The sequence below is a fragment of the Staurois parvus genome, unplaced genomic scaffold, assembly GCF_062004578.1.
Source record: "Staurois parvus isolate SC_StPar_1 unplaced genomic scaffold, SC_StPar_1.0 ptg001708l, whole genome shotgun sequence".
NCBI lineage: Eukaryota > Metazoa > Chordata > Amphibia > Anura > Ranidae > Staurois > Staurois parvus.
The window spans coordinates 244031-270638 of record NW_028319504.1 but is presented as its reverse complement, the minus strand read 5'-3'; the positions used below and the strand labels follow the sequence as shown (position 1 = coordinate 270638).

The 26608-nt window shown below is 50.2% G+C and overlaps 1 protein-coding gene across 2 annotated transcripts in view; it reads left to right on the top strand.

Moving 5' to 3' along the window:
* Positions 1-11524: 11524 nt before the first annotated feature.
* The window catches only part of POPDC2 (popeye domain cAMP effector 2), a 37773-nt gene continuing 22689 nt past the window's right edge, over positions 11525-26608 (top strand). For both annotated transcript variants that reach the window (XM_089663530.1, XM_089663529.1), the window contains exons 1-2: positions 11525-11814; positions 20738-21251. In XM_089663530.1, coding sequence (XP_089519656.1) covers positions 20764-21251 — 488 coding nt within the window. In that variant the 5' untranslated portion in view covers positions 11525-11814; positions 20738-20763. The remainder of the gene's footprint in view (positions 11815-20737; positions 21252-26608) is intronic.

The window sequence follows — 26608 nt, the reverse complement described above, 5'->3', positions numbered from 1 at the left end:
CTATTCTAATCTAGTTTTTTTTTTCTATTCTGTTCCTTTATTTTTTGTTCCATTCTGCTTTCTTCTATCCTATTTGTAGCAAAATTTGAATTTTAGAAGACGGCTACATCCTAATACACATAGTCTGTGAAGGGAATCCGCAAAATGTTTGCATTTTGAATGTGTTTTTGTACTCGATTCAAATAATTTTTTGTGATCGGTCAAACTTTTGTTTCGTTATTTCGGATTCAGTTAAATGCGCCACCATTCGGGAATTCAGATACATCAAAATAACAAGAAGATTTGGAGCGAACGCTTTCCCCCCCTTCCAGTCCGGACACTTTCCCCCCCTTCCAGTCCGGACACTTTCCCCCCCTTCCAGTCCGGACGCTTTCCCCCCTTCCAGTCCGGACACTTTCCCCCCCTTCCAGTCCGGACACTTTCCCCCCTTCCAGTCCGGACACTTTCCCCCCCTTCCAGTCCGGACACTTTCACCCCCTTCCAGTCCGGACACTTTCCCCCCCTTCCAGTCCGGACACTTTCCCCCCCTTCCAGTCCGGACACTTTCCCCCCCTTCCAGTCTGGACACTTCCCCCCCCCCTTCCGGTCCAGACGCTTTCACCCCCCCTTCCAGTCCAGACGCTTTCCCCCCCCCTTCCAGTCCGGACACTTTCCCCCCCCCCTTCCAGTCCGGACACTTTCACCCCCTTCCATTTTGGACACTTTCACCCCCTTCCGGTCCAGACACTTTCCCCCCCTTCCAGTCCGGACACTTTCCCCCCCTTCCAGTCCGGACACTTCCCCCCCCCCTTCCAGTCTGGACGCTTTCCCCCCCTTCCAGTCCGGACACTTTCCCCCCCTTCCAGTCCGGACACTTTCCCCCCCTTCCAGTCTGGACACTTCCCCCCCCCTTCCGGTCCAGACGCTTTCACCCCCCCTTCCAGTCCAGACGCTTTCCCCCCCCCTTCCAGTCCGGACACTTTCCCCCCCCCCTTCCAGTCCGGACACTTTCACCCCCTTCCATTTTGGACACTTTCACCCCCTTCCGGTCCAGACACTTTCCCCCCCTTCCAGTCCGGACACTTTCCCCCCCTTCCAGTCTGGACGCTTTCCCCCCCTTCCAGTCTGGACACTTTCACCCCCTTCCAGTCCGGACACTTTCCCCCCCTTCCAGTCCGGACACTTTCACCCCCTTCCAGTCCGGACACTTTCACCCCCTTCCAGTCCGGACACTTTTACCCCCTTCCAGTCTGGACGCTTTCCCCCCCTTCCAGTCCGGACACTTTTACCCCCTTCCAGTCTGGACGCTTTCCCCCCCTTCCAGTCCGGACACTTTCCCCCCCTTCCAGTCCGGACACTTTTACCCCCTTCCAGTCTGGACGCTTTCCCCCCCTTCCAGTCCGGACACTTTCCCCCCCTTCCAGTCCGGACACTTCCCCCCCCCCTTCCCTTAGGACCGGTTCACACTGTAGAAATGCAGCCCAGATGCATTTAGGATGCGTTTCCGCATGCATGATTTTGGCGCATTCCCGTGCATTTTTATGCGTTTTTTAATGCGTTCCGGTTCATTTTTTCCCCTCTCTTCTTCAAATTAAATCGGGACGTGTGCGTTTTGGATGCGTTTTACCGCGTCCCCGTACAGTTCTGTGCAGGAGAAATGCCGCCTGTTCTACTTAACTTACTTTCTGTGCGTTTTGGATGCAGAAAAAAAAGCAACTGAAACGCGTGTGATGCGAACTGACCCTAAAGGCCGGTTCACGCTGTAGAAATGCAGCCGGGATGCGTTCGGGATGCGTTTTCGAATGCGCAATTTTGACGCGTTGTAGCAAAGGTTGTTATATTCAAATCTATTCTATTCAATTTCAAATTGATTCTATTAAAATTTCGGGAGGCGGTTATATTCTCTCTTTTTTATTCTATTCTATTCCAATGAATTTTCTATTCTTATCTATTCTATTCAAATTTATTGCATTCAAAGTTCGAATTTTGGAAGACTGTTCTATTCTATTTTTTTCTATTGTATTGTTTTTTTATCTTCTGTTCTTTTCTATTGTATTCTTTTCCATTCTATTTTCTCTATTCTATTCAAATTAATTCTATTCAAAATTTCAAATTTTGGGAAATGGTTATATTCTCTCTTTTCTTTTCTCTTTTCTATTCTGTTCGTTTCTATTCTATCTGAATTCCACTTTATTCTACTCAAAATTAAAATTTCAGAATTTCTATTCTGTTGTCTTTTCTATTCTATTCAAATTCATATTTATTCTATTCCTAATTTGAATTTCAAAAGACAGTTATATTTTCTATTTTATTCTATTCTATGTTTTTTTTTCTATTCTGTTATTTTCTAGTCTATTCTTTTTATTTTCCATTCTATTTTTTTCTGTTCTTTTCTATCTATTCTATTCCAAATTCGAGGGAGACAGTTCTATTCATTCTATTCTCTTCTCTATTCTGTTATTTGAAATTCTATTTTGATCTAATCTATTCTATCTGAATTCCACTTTATTCTACTCAAAATTCGAATTTCGGAATTTCTGTTCTATTATTTTCTATTCTATTCAAATTCATATTTATTCTATTCGTAATTCGAAATACAGAAGACGGTTATATTTTCTATTTTATTCAATTCTATGTTTTTTTTTCTATTCTGTTCTATGGATTCTATTCCAAATTTGAATTTTTGGAGACGGTTATATTCATTCTATTCTATTCTGTTCATTGAAATTCTATTCTGATCTAATCTATTCTATCTGTATTCCACTTTATTCTACTCAAAATGTGAATTTCGGAAGATGGTCATACTCTTTCTATTCTGTTCTATTCTTTTCTATGCTATTCCTTTTTATTTTCTATTCTATTTGATTTTATTCCTGCTTTCAAATTCAATTGGATTCAAAATTTGCATAAACTTTTTGTCTCGCTATTTTGGATTCGTTTAAATTCTGTACTTCATTCAGGAATTCTGAAGCATCGGATTCTCCAGATAACAAAGAAAATCATCTGAATTTTCCATTCAGAATGAAGATCGCAGGTCTGCTCGCTATACGTCGCGCGGCAGGTGTGCCGCCAGTCTCAGCACGGCATTGATTGTCTCATCACACAGCGGTTAAGTGTTGATATAACATGTTATTTGGCAGAAATCGGCCCTTAGGCTTGGTTCACACCGATGCGTTTTCCTGAAACGCACAGCAGACCGTTTAACATGATTTCCTATGGGACGGGTTCACATCTCCGCGTTTTCACCCCGGTGTGTTTTTTGGAAACGGTCAGGGAGTTTTTTAAATGCAAAGCGTTGCTTTTTTGTTCCTATAGACTTCAATGGAGACGCTGCAGAAAAGCATGTGGTGCGTTTTTGATGCGTTCTGCATTTTTTTTCTTGTTGCTAGGCAGATTAAAACGCAAAAAAGAAAAGTTAAAAACGCAGAACGCATCAAAAACGCAATGCAGAAACGAGTCAAATGCAAACTGCATAAGTGTGAACCGAGCCTTAGGGCCAGTTCACACTCCATGCATTTCAGTTGCGTTTTTTCCGCATCCAAAATGCACAGAAAGTTGTTGATAGGGTGGTCCGTGTCATAGTTCACATCAGCGCTCGCAGTTTCGGTCGCAGAAAAAAAAAGTAGACCAGGCTATCTTTTTCCTGCGCAGAACTGTACTGGAACGTAGTAAAACGCACCAGAATTTACTGGAACGCACCAAAAACGCAGTGGAAAGTACATTTTTATTTAAATTGAAGAAAAAGAGAGGGGAAAACATGAACTGGAATGCATAAACAAAGCACTGGAGCGCGTAAAAAAAAAGTGCATGCAAAAACGCATCTGGAACGCATCTGGACTGCGTTTCTATACTGAGAACCGGCCCTAAGGGTCAGTTCACACTGCATGCATTTCAGTTGCACTTTTTTCTGCATCCAAAACGCACAGAACGTAGGTGTGGTATGGCTGTCAGTGTCGTAGTTCACATCAGTGCTTGCCGTTCTGGTGCGAGAGGGAAAAAATGCACTGAAATGCATCAAAAACACACTGGAACATGCCAAAAACGCATCAAAATCGCGTATACAGAAACGCATCCGGGCTGCATTTCTACAGCGTTAACTGACCCTAAGGGCCGATCACACTCCATGCATTTCATTTGCTTTTTTTCTGCATCCAAAACGCACAGAAAGTCGGTGATAGAGTTGTCGGTGTCATAGTTCACATCAGCGTTTGCAGCTCCGGTGCGTTCCGGTCGCAGAAAAAGAAAAAAGTAGGACAGGCGGCATTTTTCCTGCGCAGAACTGTACTGGAACGCGGTAGAACGCATCCGGAACGCATCTGTACTGCGTTTCTATAGTGTGAACCAGCCCTAAGGGCCGATCACACTCCATGCGTTTCAGTTGCTTTTTTTTCTGCATCCAAAACGCACAGAAAGTCGGTGATAGGGTTGTCGGTGTCATAGTTCACATCAGCGCTTGCAGCTCTGGTGCGTTCCGGTCGCAGAAAAAAAAGTGGAGCAGAACTGGGCCGGAACGCGGTAAAATGCATCAAAAATGCACCAGAATGCACTGGAACGCACCAAAAATGTACCAAAATGCACTGGAACGCACCAAAATGCACTGGAATGCACCAAAAATGTACTAAAATGCACTGGAACGCACCAAAAATGTACCAAAATGCACTGAAAAGCACCAAAATGCACTGAAATGCACCAAAAATGCACCAAAATGCACCAAAAATATACCAAAATGCACTGAAATGCACCAAAATGCATCGGAACGCACCCAAAACGCACTGGGATGCACATGTCCCTATTTACATTGAAGAAACAGAGAGGGGGGAATGAAATGCATAAAAACGCACTGGAATGCGCCAAAAACACATAAAAAAAAACGCACATGCAAAAATGCATCTCTAAAGCATCCGGACTGCGTTTCTACAGTGTGAACCGCGCCCTAATGTCGCTGTGAGCGGGCCGGAGCTGTTCAAGCGACAAAAGACTGCGCAAAGAAATTCCGGCGCCGAACGGCTATCGATCGACTTTCTTTGTTTGACGCCCCTCCCCCCCCCCCAGGAGAAACAGAAAATGTATCTACAAGGGTGCAAATGTTATTGCAGACCAGAGGGTGGGGGAGGGGCAGGGGCAGACTGACCATTTGGAAACTGGGGCCCGTGGTCAGTAGGGGCCCCCATGAGATGCCCCTGGTACCTTTTTCATAGGCTTTTTTGAGTTTGAGCAAGGACACAGGGGCCCCATGATCCCCTATTGCCCGGGGGCCCCATGAGTTGTCAGTCCGCCCCTGGGGAGGGGTATTTAAGATCAGCTCTCCATATAAACTACAAGTCCCGGCATGCCCTCCTGGCTGTTGATTGGCCGATTTGTGAAGTTGCCCCCCCCCACCCCCCCATACGGGGTCCCAGGGCCCGGCATCTGATCCTGTCGCACGGATCCTAATATAGATCCATAGGAAGCCATCAGTCATCGGGGGCCGCCTGGCGGCAGGAAATTCGGTTGACCTCCAGATATCTACGACTACTTAACGCAGGCCACGCACGGGTCGAATTACCAGCTCATTTTCTTTCGGAAATTGCGTGCGTTTTGTAACCCGACGGCGGCGCCACCGTTTGTTTTTCGAAATTCGACCCGCCGAGCCCTTTGTCTTGCTGCAGAACAGAATTTTGGTGGCCGGGAATTTTTTTCTTTTCTTTCCAGGTCACTTCCTTCTCGGTGACATTTCCCGCACGACTCTCCCATCATTGACTCAGAAATTCCTTTTGTCCAAAAAACTGACCGATCGCTCAAATTCGACGGCCGCTCGAAAAATCGGCCCCGCTAACGGTGCGAAGGTTCGAAAACGTCGTTCACTCGGTAAACCGATGGCGACAGGGGCGGACTGAGCATTTGGAAACTCGGGCGCTGCCCGAGGGCCCAGGGTAGGTAGGGGGCCCCATGAGATGCCCCTGGTACCTTTCATAGGCCTTTTTGAGTTTGGGCAAGGACACAGGGGCCCCATGATCCCCTATTGCCTGGGGGCCCCATGAGTTGTCAGTCCGCCCCTGGATGGTGCCATCAATGATTTGGAAAATCGGCCGACCGAGTCATAAAGTTCCCCCCATATAACAGGCGACACTTCTGTTCCTTCCGGGTCACGGCTCATGGCGCAGATTCTTTTCAGAAAAACGATCGTACGATTTGACCGTCATTGAGTTGAAAATCAGTCATTTTTCCCGAATTTTCCAACACGCCCGGTCACCAAAAAGGGGAGGAGCCACGAAAATTGGCCAGTGCCATTGACCCCACTAACAGCGAAAATCGTGCGGTGTCATTGATTCCACTAACAGAGCGAAAATCGTCCGGTGTCATTGACCCCACTAACAGAGCGAAAATTGTCCGTTGCCATTGACCCCAACAAAGCGAAAATCGTCCGGTGTCATTGACCCCACTAACAGCGAAAATCGTGCGGTGTCATTGATTCCACTAACAGAGCGAAAATCGTCCGGTGTCATTGACCCCACTAACAGAGCGAAAATTGTCCGTTGCCATTGACCCCAACAAAGCGAAAATCGTCCGGTGTCATTGACCCCACTAACAGAGCGAAAATCGTCCGGTGTCACTGACCCCACTAACAGCGAAAATCGTCCGGTGTCATTGACCCCACTAACAGAGCGAAAATCGTCTGGTGTCATTGACCCCACTAACAGAGCGAAAATCGTCTGGTGTCATTGACCCCACTAACAGCAAAAATCGTCCGGTGTCATTGACCCCACTAACAAAGCGAAAATCGTCCGGTGTCATTGACCCCACTAACAGAGCGAAAATCGTCCGGTGTCATTGATCCCACTAACAGAGCGAAAATCGTCCGGTGTCATTGATCCCACTAACAGAGCGAAAATCGTCCGGTGTCATTGATCCCACTAACAGAGCGAAAATCGTCCGGTGTCATTGACCCCACTAACAGAGCGAAAATCGTCCGGTGTCATTGACCCCACTAACAGAGCGAAAATCGTCCGGTGTCATTGACCCCACTAACAGAACGAAAATCGTCCGGTGTCATTGACCCCACTAACAGAGCGAAAATCATCCGGTGCCATTGACCCCACTAACAGAGCGAAAATCGTCCGGTGTCATTGACCCCACTAACAGAGCGAAAATCGTCCGGTGTCATTGACCCCACTAACAGAGCGAAAATCGGCCGATTATTCTTAGGTCAGGTTTTTGGACAAAAAAATCGGTCGAATTTGGACCCATGTGTGGCCGGCATTACACGTGTGAACGCCCGCATTCCTGCGACGCAGATAACATGCATTGCTTCTTTGTGCCGCCATTTTTAAATGGCACCCAGGGGCGGACTGACAACTCATGGGGCCCCGGGCAATAGGGGATCATGGGGCCCCTGTGTCCTTGCCCAAACTCAAAAAAGCCTATGAAAAAGGTACCAGGGGCATCTCATGGGGCCCCTTACTGACCCCGGGCCCTCGGGCAGTGCCCGAGTTTCCAAATGGTCAGTCTGCCCCTGATGGCACCCCAACGCACCTGTGTCCCCCGCACTCCTCCCCACCCCCTCCACCTTCCTATTAGCCATTCACTATGATGGGCGGCTTTACTGACCAATAGAAAGCTATGTGGTTTGTGCAGGGGCGGGGTAACATGATTCACGTGCCGTATGGCTTGAAAATCACATGGCAGGTCGCACCCTATTGTCCACAATCATGGCGGTTATATCGTTGCTTCTTTGACTTGGTCGGAGCCGCGCCAATTTCTCAAGCGTCAGACGTCTCGCAAATCGGTGTGTCATCCCATTTCGAAATCATGTGACCTCGCTGTAAGTCGCACGATTTCAACGATCGGGAAAGGTGTGACCAGGGGTGGACTGACAACTCGTGGGACCCCCAGGCCATAGGCGATCATGGGGCCCCTGTGTCCTCACCCACACTCAAACCACACCAAAAATGCCTATAAAAGGTACCAGAGGCATCTCATGGGGCCCCCTACTGACCCCGGGCCCTCAAATGGTCAGTCCGCCCCTGGGTGTGACCGAGGTGTACTCCCTAAAGTATATGTAGCACCCTCTAGGTAGCCAGGTTTATTAGAGGATGAGTAGTGGCCTGGGAGTGAGGTAGTGAGTTCACTTCAGGACAGGCTGGGAGGCTTTACAGGTCAGGGCCCGTTCTGGAGAATTTTCAGGAAGAGGGGCGGAGGAGGCCCAGATCTGCATGCAGGAGGCCGATCATGGTGACCAAGGACAGCCCTTAGGTATGGTAGAGCCTGAGCAGATGGGGAATCAGGTGATTGAGAGAAGGCTGGAGTGTGGAGCCTGGGAGGGGGCCCCGGGGAGGGGAGCCTGGAGTGCGGAGCCTGGGAGGGGGCCCCGGGGAGGGGAGCCTGGAGTGCGGAGCCTGGGAGGGGGCCCCGGGGAGGGGAGCCTGGAGTGCGGAGCCTGGGAGGGGCCCCAGGGAGGGGAGTATGGAGCCTGGGAGGGGGCCCCAGGGAGGGGAGCTTGGCGTGGGGAGCCTGGAGTGTGGAGTCTGGAGTGTAGAGCCTGGGAGGGGCCCCAGGGAGGGGAGTCTGGCGTGTGGAGCCTGGGAGGGGGCCCCAGGGAGGGGAACCTACCTACAGGCCGGATGCTGGAAAGGAGGATCTCCACTGCCCGAGGTCTCCTAAGGAGGACATCCCCAGCAGCAGGGAAGGCCTGGAGGCAGCTACCACCCCACCTCGCTGACAGGAGAGGACAGTGTGAGTCCTCCTACACCCTGGGCCAGATAAGGGGAGAGGGTGGTCATGTACAAGACCCAACTAGTCCTCATCCAGGACCACGTCATTGCTAGATCTTGGAGACCCTCAACCAGGGATACCCTCAGTGCAGATGAGTGAAGAGGAGGCTTCATCTGGGGTCTTATGAGGTAGCAGGGAAGGAGCCAGCCCAGCGAAGGGCCTGGAGGCAGCTACCAACCCACCTTGCTGACGGGAGAGGACAGTGCGAGTCCTCCGACACCCTGGGCCAGATAAGGGGAGAGGGTGGTCATGTGCAAGACCCAACTAGTCCTCATCCAGGACCACGTCATTGCTAGATCTTGGAAACCCAATCTTGGAATCTTCCCATGGGTGAAGAGGAGGATTCATCTGGGGTCTTACGAGGTACACCAAGAGGACTTTAGAGCTCCTTATAAGGGATGGGGCTACTTTTGCGGACCTACATGTTGTACATTGGACAGGTTGTATATCTTCAGGTTAGCAGTTCCTTGGGCATCCCATATACCCCTAGACCCCATCCAAGTTGTTAACCCCTTAATAAAAACATCGAAAAACCAGCTCAAGGACTGTATTACTGACTCTGGGTGCAAGGCCTACAAGGCGTTTACATAGGGTGGCATTTTCCGGGGGGAAGCAGAAGAAGGGACACATGTGGCATGGGGTCCAGGTGGGATCCGTGAGAGGCTGCGGGCTGCTTGGCTGTGTATGCAGAGCTGTGAAGGCGAGTGTCTCTCTTGCTGGTTTGGGGGTGTGGTGTATAGACAGACTTGGGGACCCAAGGGCAGAGGTTCCCTGAGAGAGTTGGATCCCCCCTGGTGTGACAGACCTGGGGTCCCAGGGGCGGAGTTTCCCCAAGAGGGTGGGATCCCCCTGGTGTCACAGACCTGGAGACCCAAAGGCAGAGGTTTCCCAAGAATGTGGGATCCCTCCAGTGTGATGGGCCTGGAGTCCCAAGGGCAGAGGTTCCCTGAGAGAGTGGGATTCCCCGGTGCAATAAACCTGGGGACCCAGGGAGCAGAGGTTCCCTGAGAGAGTGGGATCCCCCCTGGTACATCAGACCCGGGGACCCAAAAAGCAGAGGTTCCCTGAGAGAGTGGGACCCCCCTGGTGACCTGGAGACCCAAAGACAGAGGTTCTCTGGAAAGTTGGATCCCTCTGATGTGACAGCCCAGGAGACCCAGGGTCAAAGATTCCCTGACAGAGTGGGATTCCCCTGGTGACCTGGAGACCCAAGGACAGAGATTCCCTGACAGAGTGGGATTTCCCCTGGTACAACAGACCCGGGTATCCAGGGGCAGAGGTTCCCTTGGAGTGTGGGATCCCCTTGGTGCAACAGAAGGTTCTCCAAGAGAGTGGGATCGTCCCTAGTGTGACAGACCTGGGGACCCAAGGGTGGAGGTTCCCCAAGAGAGTAGGATCAACCTGGTACAACAAACCTGGGGAGTGGGGAACCAAGGAACAGCCCAGGGGACCCAGGGTCTTAGGTTGCCCGAGAGAGTGGGATCCCCCTGGTGTGACAGACCAGGAGACCTAAGGGCAGGTGATCCCCCCAGTGTGAAGGACCTAGGGACCTAAGGGTGAAGGTTCTCCAAGAGATTGGGATCCCCCCTAGTGTGACAGATCTGGAGACCCAAAGGCGGAGGTTCCCCGAGAGAGTGGGATTCCCCTGGTACAACAGACCTGGGGAGTGGGGACCCAAGGGACAGCCCAGAGTCTGTTTGCTCAAGAGAGTGGGATCCCCCTGGTGTGAAAGACCTGGAGACCCAAGGGCAGAGGTTCCCCAAGAAAGTGAGATCCCCCAGTATGAAGGACCTAGGGACCTAAGGGTGAAGGTGCTCCAAGAGAGTGGGATCCCCCTAGTGTGACAGACCTGGAGACCCAAGGGCAGAGGTTCCCCAAGAAAGTGAGATCCCCCAGTATGAAGGACCTAGGGACCTAAGGGTGAAGGTGCTCCAAGAGAGTGGGATCCCCCTAGTGTGACAGACCTGGAGACCCAAGGGCAGAGGTTCCCAAGAAAGTGAGATCCCCCAGTATGAAGGACCTAGGGACCTAAGGGTGAAGGTGCTCCAAGAGAGTGGGATCCCCCTAGTGTGACAGACCTGGAGACCCAAGGGCAGAGGTTCCCCAAGAAAGTGAGATCCCCCCCCCCCAGTACAAAGGACCTAGGTACCTAAGGGTGAAGGTTCTCCAAGAAAGTGGGATCCACCTAGTGTGACAGACCTGGAGACCCAAGAGTAGAGGTTCCCCAAGAAGGTGAGATTCCCCCCCCCCCCACAAGTACGAAGGACCTAGGAACCTAAGGGTGAAGGCTCTCCAGGAAAGTGAGATCCCCCCCCCCCCCCAGCACAAAGGACCCGGAGACCCAAGAGCGGAGGTTCTCCAAGAAAGTAAGATCTCCCCAGTGTGAAGGACCTAGGGACCTAAGGGCGGAGGTTCCCCAAGAAAGTGAGATCCCCCTCAGTACGAAGGACCTGGAGACCCGAGAGTGTAGGTTCTCCGAGAGAGTGGGAACCACCTCCCAACCCCCCCTCAGACCTAGGGCCCCAAGGGGCAAAGGTTCCCCAGAAGATGAAAAAAAACTAAGTAAGTTGGTTCACTTCTCCAGCGTTGACCCGCCGCTGAAATGCGAGTCTTGGTCAGGCGGGCCCTTTAACGCGAGGCGGTTGTAAAGCGCGCGGCGTAGTTGCTGTGACAGGGAGCCGTTCGATGTCTCTGGAGCTCGCTCTCTATCTCTCCCTGTGTAACCCTTCTTGGATTTCAGCACCAAACATGGCCATCCAGCTGGGCTCTCACTTCAAGCTGTCACCACGAGACATTCCAGAGGCCTCCCGTCTCCCCCAGTCCCTGCGTGCAGCCAGTTGTACGCCGGCCAGGCAGAGAGTGCGGACCCTCAGCGACTCCGGAGTGAATGCCATGAGATCGATCGAACACGGGGGGCCTAGCAGTACCAACCGGTAGCATGATCTGACCTCAACACGGCTGGAGGAGACCCGCGACAGGACCAGCGACCACCCCATGGAGTAACGCCGACCGCCCGCTTTGCCGTTCCGTGACAACAACTGGGGTGACTAAAGACCTCAATAGCCACACCCCCTTATATTAAAGGTAAGTCACCATCTAATCATAGCCCCACCCACAATGCACCTGTCGCCCGTCCCTACCCCACGCAGTCCAGCGCCGCCGAAAACGCATCGCATTTCCTGCGAGTTCCCTTCGCTCCTGTTCTGCGGCCACATTGTCCCGGCTATAGGATGAAGAAAATAGCGAGCGCTCAAGATTACAATCGATTGATCGCCGCGTGATTTTAATTCCGTGCGTTCGATGACGACCTGCGACGAATACGATACCGCGCCAGCCAGCCGTTCGTGAAGGTCAGCGGCCCGGACGCACCAAAGGGCAGGCGTTCACACGAATGCATTGGCGCGGGCTTAGGAACTGCGCTGTATTGCGTTTTTTTTTGCTCGAATAAAATACCTGTTTCCCGCGTGCGCGTTGCGTCGTGCTGCGCTTGCGTCGACATGCGATCAGACGTGTTGCGGTGCACAAAAGTTAGAAAAAAAAAGTAGAGCTTGTCGTGTTTTTTTGTTGCGAAATGCAACGGCGTGAAGAACCCTAGTGTGCGATCTTGTTGGGAGTTCGTCGGGCGATCGGCGTTCGGTTCACATCGGGGCGGGTGGGGCCACTGCGGGACCCGCGCAAAACACCGACAGCCGCAACCACCCGCGCGCAGGAAGGCGGGACCCGCGCAAATACCGACAGCCGCAACCACCCACGCGGAGGAAGGCGGGACCCGCGCAAATACCGACAGCCGCAACCACCCGCGCGCAGGAAGGCGGGACCCGCGCAAATACCGACAGCCGCAACCACCCACGCGGAGGAAGGCGGGACCCGCGCAAATACCGACAGCCGCAACCACCCGCGCGCAGGAAGGCGGGACCCGCGCAAATACCGACAGCCGCAACCACCCACGCGGAGGAAGGCGGGACCCGGGGGCGGGTGTCATGACTTCTAATGGCACGCCACCTGCATTGGAAATCGCAACCGTACCGGGGACCGAGGTTCTGGCGCGGGCTGCGACTTCTAAAGGGGCTTCTTCCCTGCGTGACCCGGGTCACGGGGATCTGTTCAAACGAATGGGCTCTTGTACCTGCGCAAAATGCAGCACAGCAACTGCATATGTATAGAAATGCAGTCCGGATGCGTTTCCGCATGCATGATTTTGATGAGTTTTTGGTGCATGTGCGTTTTACCATGTTTCAGTACACTGTAGAAATGCAGTCCAGATGCATATGGGATGTGTTTCTGCATGCGCAATTTTGACGCGTTTTGGTGTGTTCCGGTGTGTTTTTGATGCGTGTTCCAGTACAGTTGTGTAGTGTGGCCCTAAGGGATCGGTTCGCACTATAGAAATGCAGTCCGGATGCATTTTGGATGCGTTTTTGCACGATTTTGATGTTTTTGGTGCATCTGCGTTTTTGGTGCGTTTCATTGCGCTTTTGGTGCGTTCCAGTGCGCTTTTGATGCGTTTTACCCTGTTTCAGTACAGTGTAGAAATGCATTCCAGATGCATTCCGGATGTGTTTCTGCATGTGCAATTTTGACTCGTTTTGGTGCGTTTTACCGTGTTTTAGTACAGTTGTGTAGTGTGGCCCTAAGGGATCAGTTCACACTATAGAAATGCAGTCCGGATGCATTTTGGATGCGTTTCTGCACAATTTTGATGTGTTTTTGGCGAGTTTTTGGTGCATGTGCATTTTTGGTGCGTTTCATTGCGCTTTTGGCGAGTTCCAGTGTGTTTTTGGTGCGTTTTACCCCATTTCAGTACAGTGTAGAAATGCAGTCCAGGTGCGTTCCGGATGTGTTTCTGCATGCGCAATTTTGACGCGTTTTGGTGCGTTCCATTGTGTTTTTGATGCGTTTTACCGTGTTCCAGTACAGTTGTGTAGTATGGCCCTAGGGATCGGTTCGCACTATAGAAATGCAGTCCAGATGCGTTTTGGATGCACGATTTTGATGAGTTTTTGGTGTGTTCCGGTGCATTTTTCCCCCCTCCTTCAATTTAAATGGGACATGTGCTTTCCAGTGCGTTTTTGGTGCATTTTGCATTTCTTATGCGTTTCAGTACAGTTTCACACTATAGAAACGCAATCCAAATGCGTTTGGGATGCGTTTCCACGTGCGCGATTTTGACACGTTTTTGCGTGTTCCAGTGCGTTTTTTATGCATTCCAGTTAATTTTTTTCCCCTCTCTTCTTCTTCAATGTAAATAGGGACATATGCGTTTTTGGTGCGTTCCATTGCGTTTTTGGTGCGTTTTAGCGCGTTTCAGTAGAGTTGTGTAGTGTGGCCCTAAGGGCCGGTTCACACTAGAAATGCAGTCCAGATGCATTCGGGATGTGTTTCTGTGTGCACAATTTTGACGCATTTCATTTTTGGTGCATTCCAGTGCGCTCCAGTGCGTTTTTGTGCGTTTTACTTCATTTCAATACAGTTGTAATAAAGTTCACACTATAGAAATGCGTTTCCGCATGCGCCATTTTGACATGTTTTTGGCGTGTTCTGGTGCATTTTTGATACATTTTTGATTTGTTCCAGTGCATTTTTTGTGCATTCCAGTTCATTTTTCCACTTTCTCCTTCAATTTAATTATGGACCTGTGCGTTTTTGGTGCGTTTTGGTGCATTCCAGTGCATTTTTTGATGCGTTTTACCGAATTTCAGTACAGTTGTGTAGTGTGGCCTTAAGGCCAAGTTCACACTATAGAAATGCAATCCAGATGCCTTTCGGGGATGCGTTTCTACATGCCATTTTGACACGTTTTTGGCGCGTTTTGGGGCATTTTTGATGTTACACATGTTTTACATGTTTTTGATGTGTTTTGGTGCATTAAAGAAAAGGATAAGGGAAAAAATGAACTGGAATGCATAAAAAACGCACTCCAGTGCGTTTTTGATGCGTTTTGCCATATTTCAGTACAGCTGTGTAGTGTGGCCCTATGGGCTGATTCACAATGTAGAAATGCAATCAGATGCGTTTTGTGATGTGTTTCCACATGCACAATTTTGACGTATTTTTGGTGCGTTCCGCTGCATTTTTGATGCATTCCACACAGTTTTCCCCTCTCCTTCAATTTAAATAGGGCCTTGTGCGTTTCAGTGTGTTTTTGGTGCGTTCCGGTGCGTTTTGAGGCTTTTTACCGCGTTCCACTACAGTTTTGTGCAGATAAAATGCAGCCGTCCATTTTTTTTTCTGCATCCGAAATGCACTGGAACCGCAAGTGCTGCTGTGAGCTACGACATTGACAACCAGATCACTTACTTTCTGTGCGTTTTGGATGCAGAAAAAAAGCAACTGAAACGCATGGAGTGTGAACCGGCCATTAGGCTTTTTTCCTTTACTTACAACTGGTGGTCTGGCCAACAGATTTTTCAAGCTCTCCTGCCGATGTAGCAGTTGGAGGGTTGAGACAAACCATTTACCACTGAGGGGGAAAAAATACTAAAAAAAGAAAACGAATGCAGCCGCCACACCTGATGATTGGTGAACTGCAAACAGCATCATCTCCTGCCATGAGGGTATTATAGGAATGTTCTGGGACCATCTAGTGGCCAAATGTGGTATTGTCTGCTTTACATAAATGAAAACATTCGACCAGCACAGGAAATAGTCTGATAACATTCACTTTTTTTTTTGTGCCCCATTTGCAGAAAACAAGTGTGCGTGTACTGTGCTTTCACTGGGCAAATTGTATGGTGACCCCTAAGGGTCACCATACATGCTACAATCTGACCGAACAATATACAGTCTGTGCAATCGACTTTAGCCCGGGGTTAACACTGATTCGGTGCGGAATTTGCTATATCCGCTCTCCCCGGACCCCGCATTCACTATATCCGCTCTCCCCGGACCCCGCATTCACTATATCCGCTCTCCCCGGACCCTGCATTCACTATATCCGCTCTCCCCGGACCCCGCATTCACTATATGCGCTCTCCCCGGACCCCGCATTCACTATATCCGGTCTCCTCGGACCCCGCATTCACTATATCCGCTCTCCCCGGACCCTGCATTCACTATATCCGCTCTCCCCGGAGCCCAAATTCACTATATCCGCTCTCCCCGGACCCCGCATTCACTATATCCGCTCTCCCCGGACCCCGCATTCACTATATCCGCTCTCCCCGGACCCCGCATTCACTGTATCCGCTATCCCCGGACCCCGCATTCACTATATCCGCTCTCCCCGGACCCCGCATTCACTATATCCGCTCTCCCCGGACCCCGCATTCACTATATCCGCTCTCCCCGGACCCCGCATTCACTGTATCCGCTCTCCCCGGACCCCGCATTCACTATATCCGCTCTCCCCGGACCCCGCATTCACTATATCCGCTCTCCCCGGACCCCGCATTCACTATGTCCGCTCTCCCCGGACCCCGCATTCACTATATCCGCTCTCCCCGGACCCCGCATTCACTGTATCCGCTCTCCCCGGACCCCGCATTCACTGTATCCACTCTCCCCGGACCCCGCATTCACTGTATCCACTCTCCCCGGACCCCGCATTCACTGTATCCGCTCTCCCCGGACCCCGCATTCACTATATCCACTCTCCCCGGACCCTGCATTCACTATATCCGCTCTCCCCGGACCCCGCATTCACTATATCCGCTCTCCCCGGACCCCGCATTCACTATATCCGCTCTCCCCGGACCCTGCATTCACTATATCCGCTCTCCCCGGACCCTGCATTCACTATATCCGCTCTCCCCGGACCCCGCATTCACTATATCCGCTCTCCCCGAACCCCGCATTCACTATATCCGCTCTCCCCGGACCCCGCATTCACTATATCTGGTCTCTCCGGACCCCGCATTCACTATATCCGCTCTCCCCGGACCCCGCATTCACTATATCCGCTCTCCCCGGACCCCGCATTCACTTGACGCATTTTGGTGCGTTCCACAGCTCTGCTCAGGGCTGGCACAGTGATGAGGTCACTGCTACTTTTACAAGGTAATATCTGGGTCTGCAGAGGCATTTGGTGCTCACAAGGTGTATTTTTATTTTTTGTTGAGGAATATACAGTATTTCCATTACTTCTTTTTTTTCTGCCTGCAGTTGAGCTTTAGGGTCCCGGTGTGGTTTTGCAGTTGTTCAGGAAATGTTTGTGAGCCCCTCCCCCAGCCTGGGCTTGGCTGAGATCTCCTATGCAAATCAATTATTAACACAGACCTGGCCTCCGGGACTCCTCTGTGCTGCTAAGTGCTGCTGGTGTCAGTGAGGTGTCAGTGCAAGGATGCCAGGTATTTATTCCTTCTCCCAGAGAGCACAGCCCCCCCCCCCCCCCCCCAACAACGGCTTCTGCTGTCCGTAGAAAGCTTCCCGCAGCCCCATCCACCATCGCCCGCAGCTCCATCCACCATCGCCCGCAGCTCCATCCACCATCGCCCGCAATCCTGACCTGAGATCCAGGAATCACCCGGTTATCCGATTTCTGGTGCCTGCCCTGCACTGGAGCCTTCAGATATGAAACATGAACAAAGCACATCCCTCTATAGTGTATGCTTGCCTCAGTCCAGAGCACTGAGTGTCATTTCTGCCTGCTGGCTTTTTCCTCTGCTATCTGCATGAGTCACTTCTGACATATTTTTCTGACACCAAGAGATAAAAAGGTATCAGGGGAGAGAGCTCCAGCAGGCAGCCTGTGATTGACAGCCTCAGCTTTGTTCCTGTGTGATGTATAAACAGGGGTCACTTCCCTTCTCTTCCCTTCTCTTCCCTTCCCTTCTCTTCCCTTCTCTTCCCTTCCCTTCTCTTCCCTTCCCTTCTCTTCCCTTCTCTTCCCTTCCCTTCTCTTCCCTTCTCTTCTCTTCCCTTCCCTTCTCTTCCTTCTCCTCCCTTCTCTTCCCTTCCCTTCTCTTCCCTTCCCTTCTCTTCTCTTCCCTTCTCTTCCCTTCTCTCCCTTCCCTTCCCTCCCCTCCCCTCCCTTCCCTTCCCTTCTCTTCTCTTCCTTCTCCTCCCCTCCCTTCCCTTCCCTCCCCTCCCCTCCCTTCCCTTCCCTTCCCTTCCCTTCTCTTCTCTTCCTTCCCTTCCCTCCCCTCCCTTCCCTTCCCTTCCCTTCTCTTCTCTTCCCTTCCCTTCTCTTCCTTCTCCTCCCTTCTCTTCCCTTCCCTTCTCTTCCCTTCCCTTCTCTTCTCTTCCCTTCTCTTCCCTTCTCTCCCTTCCCTTCCCTCCCCTCCCCTCCCTTCCCTTCCCTTCCCTTCCCTTCTCTTCTCTTCCTTCTCCTCCCCTCCCTTCCCTTCCCTCCCCTCCCCTCCCTTCCCTTCCCTTCCCTTCTCTTCTCTTCCTTCCCTTCCCTCCCCTCCCTTCTCTTCTCTTCCTTCTCCTCCCCTCCCTTCCTTCCCTTCCCTTCTCTACCCTTCTCTTCTCTTCTCTTTTTTTTCTCTTTTCTCTCTTCTCTTTTATGTAGGAATTCAGCTTTCAGTCATTGAAGGCTCTCACAGCAAATAAGTGCAGCACCGGGACAGGTCCATCCAGCGCCCCCTCCCCCACTACTAATGCATGTTGTAGAATGAGTGCACCCATTCTCTGTCCCCCTCCCTATTCTGTGAGCCCTGGGCGGCTGGCCCTACTGCCCACCCCTTGCCCTGGCCCCGAATATCTGTTATAGATTTTTTTTTTTTAAATAGAAAAAGAGCTAGATGATGCTGGACGTCCTCCAGCCAGGAAATGAGGCGGAGCCTTACCTGACTGGCTGCAGCTTCTAATACACATTGTGAGAACCTCCCAGTGTGCGGTGACATCAGAGGAAGCTGCTTCAGTCCAGGGGAGGAGCCGGTACACCTGTGCAAGACTGAAGGGGAGGAGCAGGTACGCCTGTGCAAGACTGAATGGGAGGAGCCGATACACCTGTGCAAGACTGAAGGGGAGGAGCCGTACACCTGTGCAAGACTGAAGGGGAGGAGCCGCTACACCTGTGCAAGACTGAAGGGGAGGAGCCGGTACACCTGTGGAAGACTGAAGGGGAGGAGCTGGTACACCTGTGCAAGACTGAAGGGGAGGAGCCGGTACACCTGTGCAAGACTGAATGGGAGGAGCCGATACACCTGTGCAAGACTGAAGGGGAGGAGCCGTACACCTGTGCAAGACTGAAGGGGAGGAGCTGGTACACCTGTGCAAGACTGAAGGGGAGGAGCCGTTCACCTGTGCAGGACTGAAGGGGAGGAGCCGGTACACCAGTGCAAGACTGAAGGGGAGGAGCCAGTTCACCTGTGCAAGACTGAAGGAGAGGAGCCGCTACACCTGTGTAAGACTGGAGGGGAGGAGCCGGTACACCTGTGTAAGACTGGAGGGGAGGAGCTGATACACCTGTGCAAGACTGGAGGGGAGGTGCCGATACATCTGTGGAAGACTGAAGGGGAGGAGCCGGTACACCTGTGTAAGACTGGAGGGGAGGAGCTGATACACCTGTGCAAGACTGGAGGGGAGGAGCCGATACATCTGTGGAAGACTGAAGGGGAGGAGCCGATACACCTGTGGAAGACTGAAGGGGAGGAGCTGATACACCTGTACAAGACTGAAGGGGAGGAGCCGGTACACCTGTGGAAGACTGAAGGGGAGGAGCTGATACACCTGTACAAGACTGGAGGGGAAGAGCCGCTACACCTATGCAAGACTGGAGGGGAGGAACTGGTACAGAGTGGCCCTATGATCAGCAGCCGTCCCATCAGCTCCCAATTGTACGTGCTGACCAGGAGCTGTCAGTGACAGCTCAGCCAATGTGCTGGGAGCATGCAGTGAGCGTACTTTTAGAACAGCAGTACCCCATAGATGCATATATGTGGCAGGCCGGCGTTGGGTTCACCTGTACTGCTGTCAAATACCTCCTGTATATGCGTGACGCCAGCAGGAACAGGTTAAAAATCAGCATGCAACACTTGCAGGTGGGTTGGACACTGGGTCCCCCTCTGCATTACATTGTCCCCAACAGAGTGCCCCCTTAAATCAATGTCCCGAACAGAGTGCCCCCTTAAATCAATGTCCTGAACAGAGTGCCTCCTTAAATCAATGTCCTGAACAGAGTGCCTCCTTAAATCAATGTCCTGAACAGAGTGCCTCCTTAAATCAATGTCCTGAACAGAGTGCCTCCTTAAATCAATGTCCTGAACAGAGTGCCTCCTTAAATCAATGTCCTGAACAGAGTGCCTCCTTAAATCAATGTCCCCATCAGAGTGCCCTCTTACATCATGTGTCCCCATCAGAGCGCCCTCTTACATCACGTGTCCCCAACAGAGTGCCCCCTTGAATCAATATCCCCATCAGAGCGCCCTCTTACATCACGTGTCCCCAACAGAGTGCCCCCTTGAATCAATATCCCCAACAGAGTACCTTCTTACATCATGTGTCCCCAACAGAGTGCTCCCTTACATCAATGTTCCCATCAGAGTCCCTTCTTAAGTTGTACCCATCAGAGTGCCCCCTTACATCAGTTGTACCCAAAAGAGCGCCCCCTTACATCAACTGTTCACATCAGAGTTCCCCCTTACATCACGTGTCCCCATCAGAGTCCCTTCTTAAATCAGCGTCCTCAACAGAGTACCCCCTTACATCACGCGTCCCCAACAGAGTGCTCCCTTACACCAATGTTCCCATCAAAGTCCCTTCTTAAGTTGTACCCATCAGAGTGCCCCCTAACATCACGTGTCCCCAACAGAGTGCCTCATGGCTCATTGAATGCACTCTTAGAGACTGGGAAAGGGAGGCACAGGCCACCCCAGCACTCCACTAGATCCAGGCCTTGTTGCTCAGATGGGGACTCCAACGCTCCCGTACGTGGCAAGTGCCGGAGGTTCTTCGGATATGAAGATCGATAGTGCAGTTGGCAGGGCCAGTAACTGTCTTTGCAGGCAAAACTTTTTTTAAAGGCAAATTACTACTGTTGTGTCTTTGAGTATCGTAATGCTTTGGATCTCCATACATATCAACTTCCTGTATCCAGTGACCATGTTGTCTTCTTCTTCCCCAGGTGTAGCAGGCAGCGCAACCAGAAGTATGGCGGCAAACAGCACCCTGGCGGAGCAGCTCTTCCATGCCCCAGATTGTGTGGGATGGAAAACCTACATGGAAGGGGCACTCTACCACCTGGCCTGCTTGATCTTCCTGTTGGCGGTCATGGGTGGCAGCGGAATCCTTGGCTGCATCTACGTCTTTGGGGTAATGGCGGTCTCGTTCTGTTTAATGGCGCTGTGGGGTTACCTGTTCGTCTGTGGCGTGGACATTGTCACCTGGAACGGCATCCTGATGGTGCTCTGCCTGGTGCAGATTGGACATCTGATATACAGATTACATAGGGAGTCCTATGGAGAAGACTATGACACTCTGTACCAAACCCTCTACCAGCCTATGCAGGTTCCATTGGATGTCTTCAAGGAGATCGCCCACTGTAGCGGGATGGAGGTCCATTCCCTGAGTGCCGACCAGAGTTATGCCTTGGAGGGAAAGACGCCCATTGACCGCCTGTCCCTTCTCATCTCTGGAAGGTGGGTGATGAAGGCAGCTGATTCCTTTTTTTTGTTTTTTTGGGAAAAGGTCTTCAACATCTTTTGTTTTGGCCTCTCCAAGGGGTCATTGCTTTGTTGATGTTGGGGGCTTGCACGGAGGAGTGAGGAGGTTATGACAGTGAGCAGTATGTGCAGAAGAGAAGTGTAGAGGGTATGAAAGCAGGTAGTATCTGCAGAAAAAGAGTGTAGAGGGTATGAAGGCAGGCAGTATGAGGGGGAGCTGATTTTAAAGTGGTCATTAGATGCAGGGAGTTGAGCCGAGAGATTATTGGGATGGAATGGGTGAGATGTTGGGGCTTGCTGAAGTGAGCTGAGGTGTAGTGAGAATGTGTGGCCATCAGGTCCTTCCTCATGACCTCAGGGGGGTCTCTCTTCAGGAGAAGAGTACTTGTTGGTCGGCATTAGCTGATTATGAGGAGCGGGGTCCACCAGGCCTTTTGGATTGTGTGCCTTGCCCAGGTCAGGGGTCTTCCACTCCAGGGAGTCGGGGAAGAATCCTTCTTTAATTAATATGTAGTTGTCCTCCTCTATGACCATTTAATATGGAGTTGTCTTCCCCCATGGCCATTAATATGGAGTTATCTTCTCTCATGACCATTAATTTGTAGTTGTCCTCCTCTACGACTGTTAATATGTAGTTGTCTTCCCCCATGGCCAATTATATGGAGATGTCCACCCATTGCTATTAATATGGAGTAGTCCTCCCCATGGCTATTATTATGGAGTTGTCCTCCCCCATGGCCATTATTATGGAGTTGTCCTCCCCCATGGATATTATTATGGAGTTGTCTTCCCCCATGGCCATTATTATGGAGTTGTCTTCCCCCATGGCCATTATTATGGAGTTGTCTTCCCCCATGGCCATTATTATGGAGTTGTCCTCCCCCATGGCTATTATTATGGAGTTGTCTTCCCCCATGGCCATTATTATGGAGTTGTCCTCCCCCATGGCCATTATTACGGAGTTGTCTTCCCCCATGGCCAATAATATGGAGTTGCCTTACCCCGTGGTCATTAATATAGAGTTGTCCTCCCCCATAGGTATTAATATGGAGTTGTCCTCCCCAATGGCCATTAATATGGAGATGTTCTCCCTCCATGGCCACTAATGTGGAATTCTCCTCCTCTAGGGCCATTAATATGGAGGTGTCTTCCCCCCCATGGCCATTAATATGGAGCTGTTCCCCCCCATGGCTATTATTATGGAGTTGTCCTCTCCCATTTCCATTATTATGGAGTTGTCCTCCACCATGGTTTTTATTATGGAGTTGTTCTCCCCCCGTTGCAATTAATATGAAGTTGTTCTCCCCCTGTGGCAATTAATATGGAGTTGTTCTCCCCCATGTGTCCATTAATATGGAGTTGTTCTCCCCCATGTGGCCATTAATGTGGAGTTGTTCTCCCCCATGTGGCCATTAATGTGGAGTTGTTCTCCCCCCCGTGGCCATTAATCTGGAGTTGTTCTCCCCCATGGCCACTAATATGGAGTTGGTCTCCCCTCATGGCCACTAATATGGAGTTTTCCTCCTCTATGGCCACTAATATGGAGTTGTCTTCCCCCGTGGCCATTAATATGGAGTTGTTCTCCTCCCATGGCCACTAATATGGAGTTGTTCTCCCCCCCATGGCCACTAATATGGAGTTTTCCTCCTCTATGGCCACTAATATGGAGTTGTCTTCCCCCATGGCCATTAATATGGAGCTGTCCCCCCATTGTTATTAATATGGAGCTGTCCTCCCCATGGCTATTATTATGGAGTTGTCCTCCCCCATAGGTATTAATATGGAGTTGTCCTCTCCACTGGCCATTAATATGGAGTTGTTCTCCCCCCATGGCCACTAATGTGGAGTTTTCCTCCTTTATGGCCATTAATATGGAGGTGTCTTCCCCCCATGGCCATTAATATGGAGCTGCCCCCCCCCCCATGGCCATTAATATGGAGCTGTCCCCCCCATGGCTATTATTATGGAGTTGTCCTCCACCATGGTTTTTATTATGGAGTTGTCCTCTACCATGGCCATTAATATGGAGTTGTTCTCCCCCATGTGGCCATTAATGTAGAGTTGTTCTCCCCCATGTGGCCATTAATGTGGAGTTGTTCTCCACCCGTGGCCATTAATGTGGAGTTGTTCTCCCCCATGTGGCCATTAATGTGGAGTTGTTCTTCCCCCGTGGCCATTAATGTGGAGTTGTTCTTCCCCCGTGGCCATTAATGTGGAGTTGTTCTCCCACCGTGGCCATTAATATGGAGTTATTCTCCCCTCATGGCCACTAATATGGAGCTGTCTTCCCCCATGGCCACTAATATGGAGTTTTCCTCCTCTATGGCCATTAATATGGAGCTGTCCTCCCCATGGCTATTATTATGGAGTTGTCCTCCCCCATGGCCAATATTATGGAGTTGTCCTCCCCATGGCTATTTTTATGGAGTTGTCCTCCCCCATGGCCAATATTATGGAGTTGTCCTCCCCATGGCTATTTTTATGGAGTTGTCCTCCCCCATGGCCAATATTATGGAGTTGTCCTCCCCCATGGCCAATAATATGGAGTTGTCCCCTCCTTGTGACTATTACATCCTCCATTCTTCCGAGAAGACCTTCAATAAGATTTTGGAGGGTGTCTGGGAATTTGTGCCCATTTATGAGGTCAGGTACTGATGTTGGATGAGAAGACTTGGCTCACCATTGGTGTTCCAGTTCCTCCCAAAGGTGTTCAGTAGTGTTTAGGATGGGGCTCTGTGGGGGACATTTAAGTTCCTCCACACCAAGCTGGTCATCCATGTCTTTATGGAGCTGGCTCTGTACACAGGGGACAGTCATGGTGGAACAGAAAAGGGTCTTCACCAAACTGTGACCCCCAAGGTTGGAAGAGCCCACCAATGTCTTTGTACGATGTGGTATTACCAGAACCCTTCACTGGAGACACCCGAACTCCATGGATTAGGGAGGTGCTCACACACTCATGGCCATCTCATATGTCCATTGTGGGGTGTCACTGGAACTGCGGCTCTTCTAATTCGATTTTTTATTTGTTTTATTTTTGCTGTGTTACAGTGTAGCCTTCTGGGAATGATTATTCATGTTTTGTATTCTTTTGATTGATCTATAAATGTTTAATGAGTTTTTAAGTGCGTGCGCCGATCTATATCAATGAATATTAATGACCGAACATAATCGACTTCTATAATATATTAAAGCTGAACCCCGGGCACAGCAATGATATTCCTTAATATCCACTTTGTGTGCGCCAAGCTGCCATGCAAACACAGATATTATCTTGCAAAAGTGACATTGTAGCCTGTACAGAGAGCAGAGCTGTGGGAGGGGCTTTGAAGGCTCCACCCACTGCAGAAAACTATAAGAAGCAGGTGGAGACAAGCTCAGTCCCCCTGCACAAGGAAAAAGAGCAGAAGTGGGAAGGGCCCAGCAGGCCCCACCCACCTACAGACTGCTTGCAGGATGGGGCGGAGACGAGACCAGTCCCCATGCACAAGGAGAGAGAGCAGAGCTGTGGGAGGGGCCCAGCGGACTCCACCTACTACAGAAAACTACAGGAGGGGGTGGAGACAAGACCAGTCCCCCTGCACAAGGAGAGAGAGAGAGAGCAGAGCTGTGGGAGGGGCCTAGCAGACTCCACCCACTACAGAAAACTACAAGAAGCAGGTGGAGACAAGCTCAGTCCCCCTGCACAAGGAAAAATAGCAGAAGTGGGAAGGGCCCAGCAGGCCCCACCCACCTACAGACTGCTTGCAGGATGAGGCAGATATGAGACCAGTCCCCCTGCACAATGAGAGAGCAGAGCTGTGGGAGGGGCCCATCAGACTCCACCCACTACAGAAAACTACAGGAGGGGCGGAGACAAGACCAGTCACCGTGTACAAAGAGAGAGTAGAGCTGTGGGAGGGCCCAGCAGACTCCACCCACTACAGAATACTACAGGAGGGGGTGGAGACGAGACAAATCACCCTGCACAAGGAGAAAGAGAGAGCAGAGCTGTGGGAGGGGCCCATCAGACTCCACCCACTACAGAAAACTACAGGAGGGGGCGGAGACAAGACCAGTCACCCTGCACAAGGAGAGAGAGCAGCAGTGAGTGGTCTTTATTCCAGGAAGTCTCACACTGGCTTATGCAGGCCATACATGGTTCGCATTCCAAACTATTTTTTTGTCCGAAAATCGAAAAAGTCGTTCGCTCGGTAATCGGTCGACCGAGTCATAAAGTTCCCCCCATATAACAGGCGAATCTTCTGTTCCTTCCAGATCACGGCTCATGGCGCATATTCTTTTCGGAAAAACGATCGTACGATTTGACCATCATTGAGTCAAAAATTGGTAGTTTTTCATGAATTTTCCAACAAGCCCGATCACTGAAAAGGGAATGAAGCTCAAAAATCGGCCGGTGCCATTGACCCCACTAACAGAGCAAAAATCGTCCGATTATTCTTAGGTCCGATTTTCGGATGGAAAATCGGTCGAATTTTGATCCATGTATGGCCGGCATTAGTGCCCAGATCTGGAAGAAATAAACAAAGCTCACTGAGGTTCAAGAAGACTCCATATGACTGATGGATTCAGAGGATATTTACTTTCCCAAAAATACTTTTTTTTGTCAATGGAGATATTTTTCCCAGTTATTTTTTGTTGCTGAAGCAAAATTTGCAAAAAAAAAAAAAGTTCTTATTTTACTAGAGTGTGGGGTTTTTTTTTTCTTTTTTTTTCATTTAGTGTTTTTGTTTTTCTATAATTTTATTTTTTATTGTTTTTTTTCTTTTATTTCATTTAGTGTTTTTGTTTTTCTATAATTTTTTTATTGTTTTTTTTTCATTTAGTGTTTTTGTTTTTCTATAATTTTATTTTTTTCTTTTCTTTTTTTTCATTTAGTGTTTTTGACTTTCTATAATTTAATTTTTTTTATAATTTTTTTTAAATATTTTTTTTTGTGTTTTATTCCTTATTTCGTTACTGTTTTAACATAAAATATGTTACACACACACATATATGTATATAAAAATCAGAGTTGTTTGTACTTTGGATGTAAATGTATTCTGTACAAATGAGGCAAAATCGAATGTTTTCGGGCTATGTTCGCTGCAGATCAAATGTTAACGAGCGTGGATTTGGAAAATACTCTATTATGGACATTAGATGGCGCTGAGGAGCAAACGTGACAATACTCATCAGCATCTAGGAGCCATATTGTGTTTTTTATTTAACATTCGATCTGCAGAGAATATAGCCTGAGGACATTCGATTTTGCACCATTTGTATAGTATTTATAATGTACAGCGCTGAGCAAACTGTTGGTGCTATATAAATCCTGTGTAATAATAATAGAT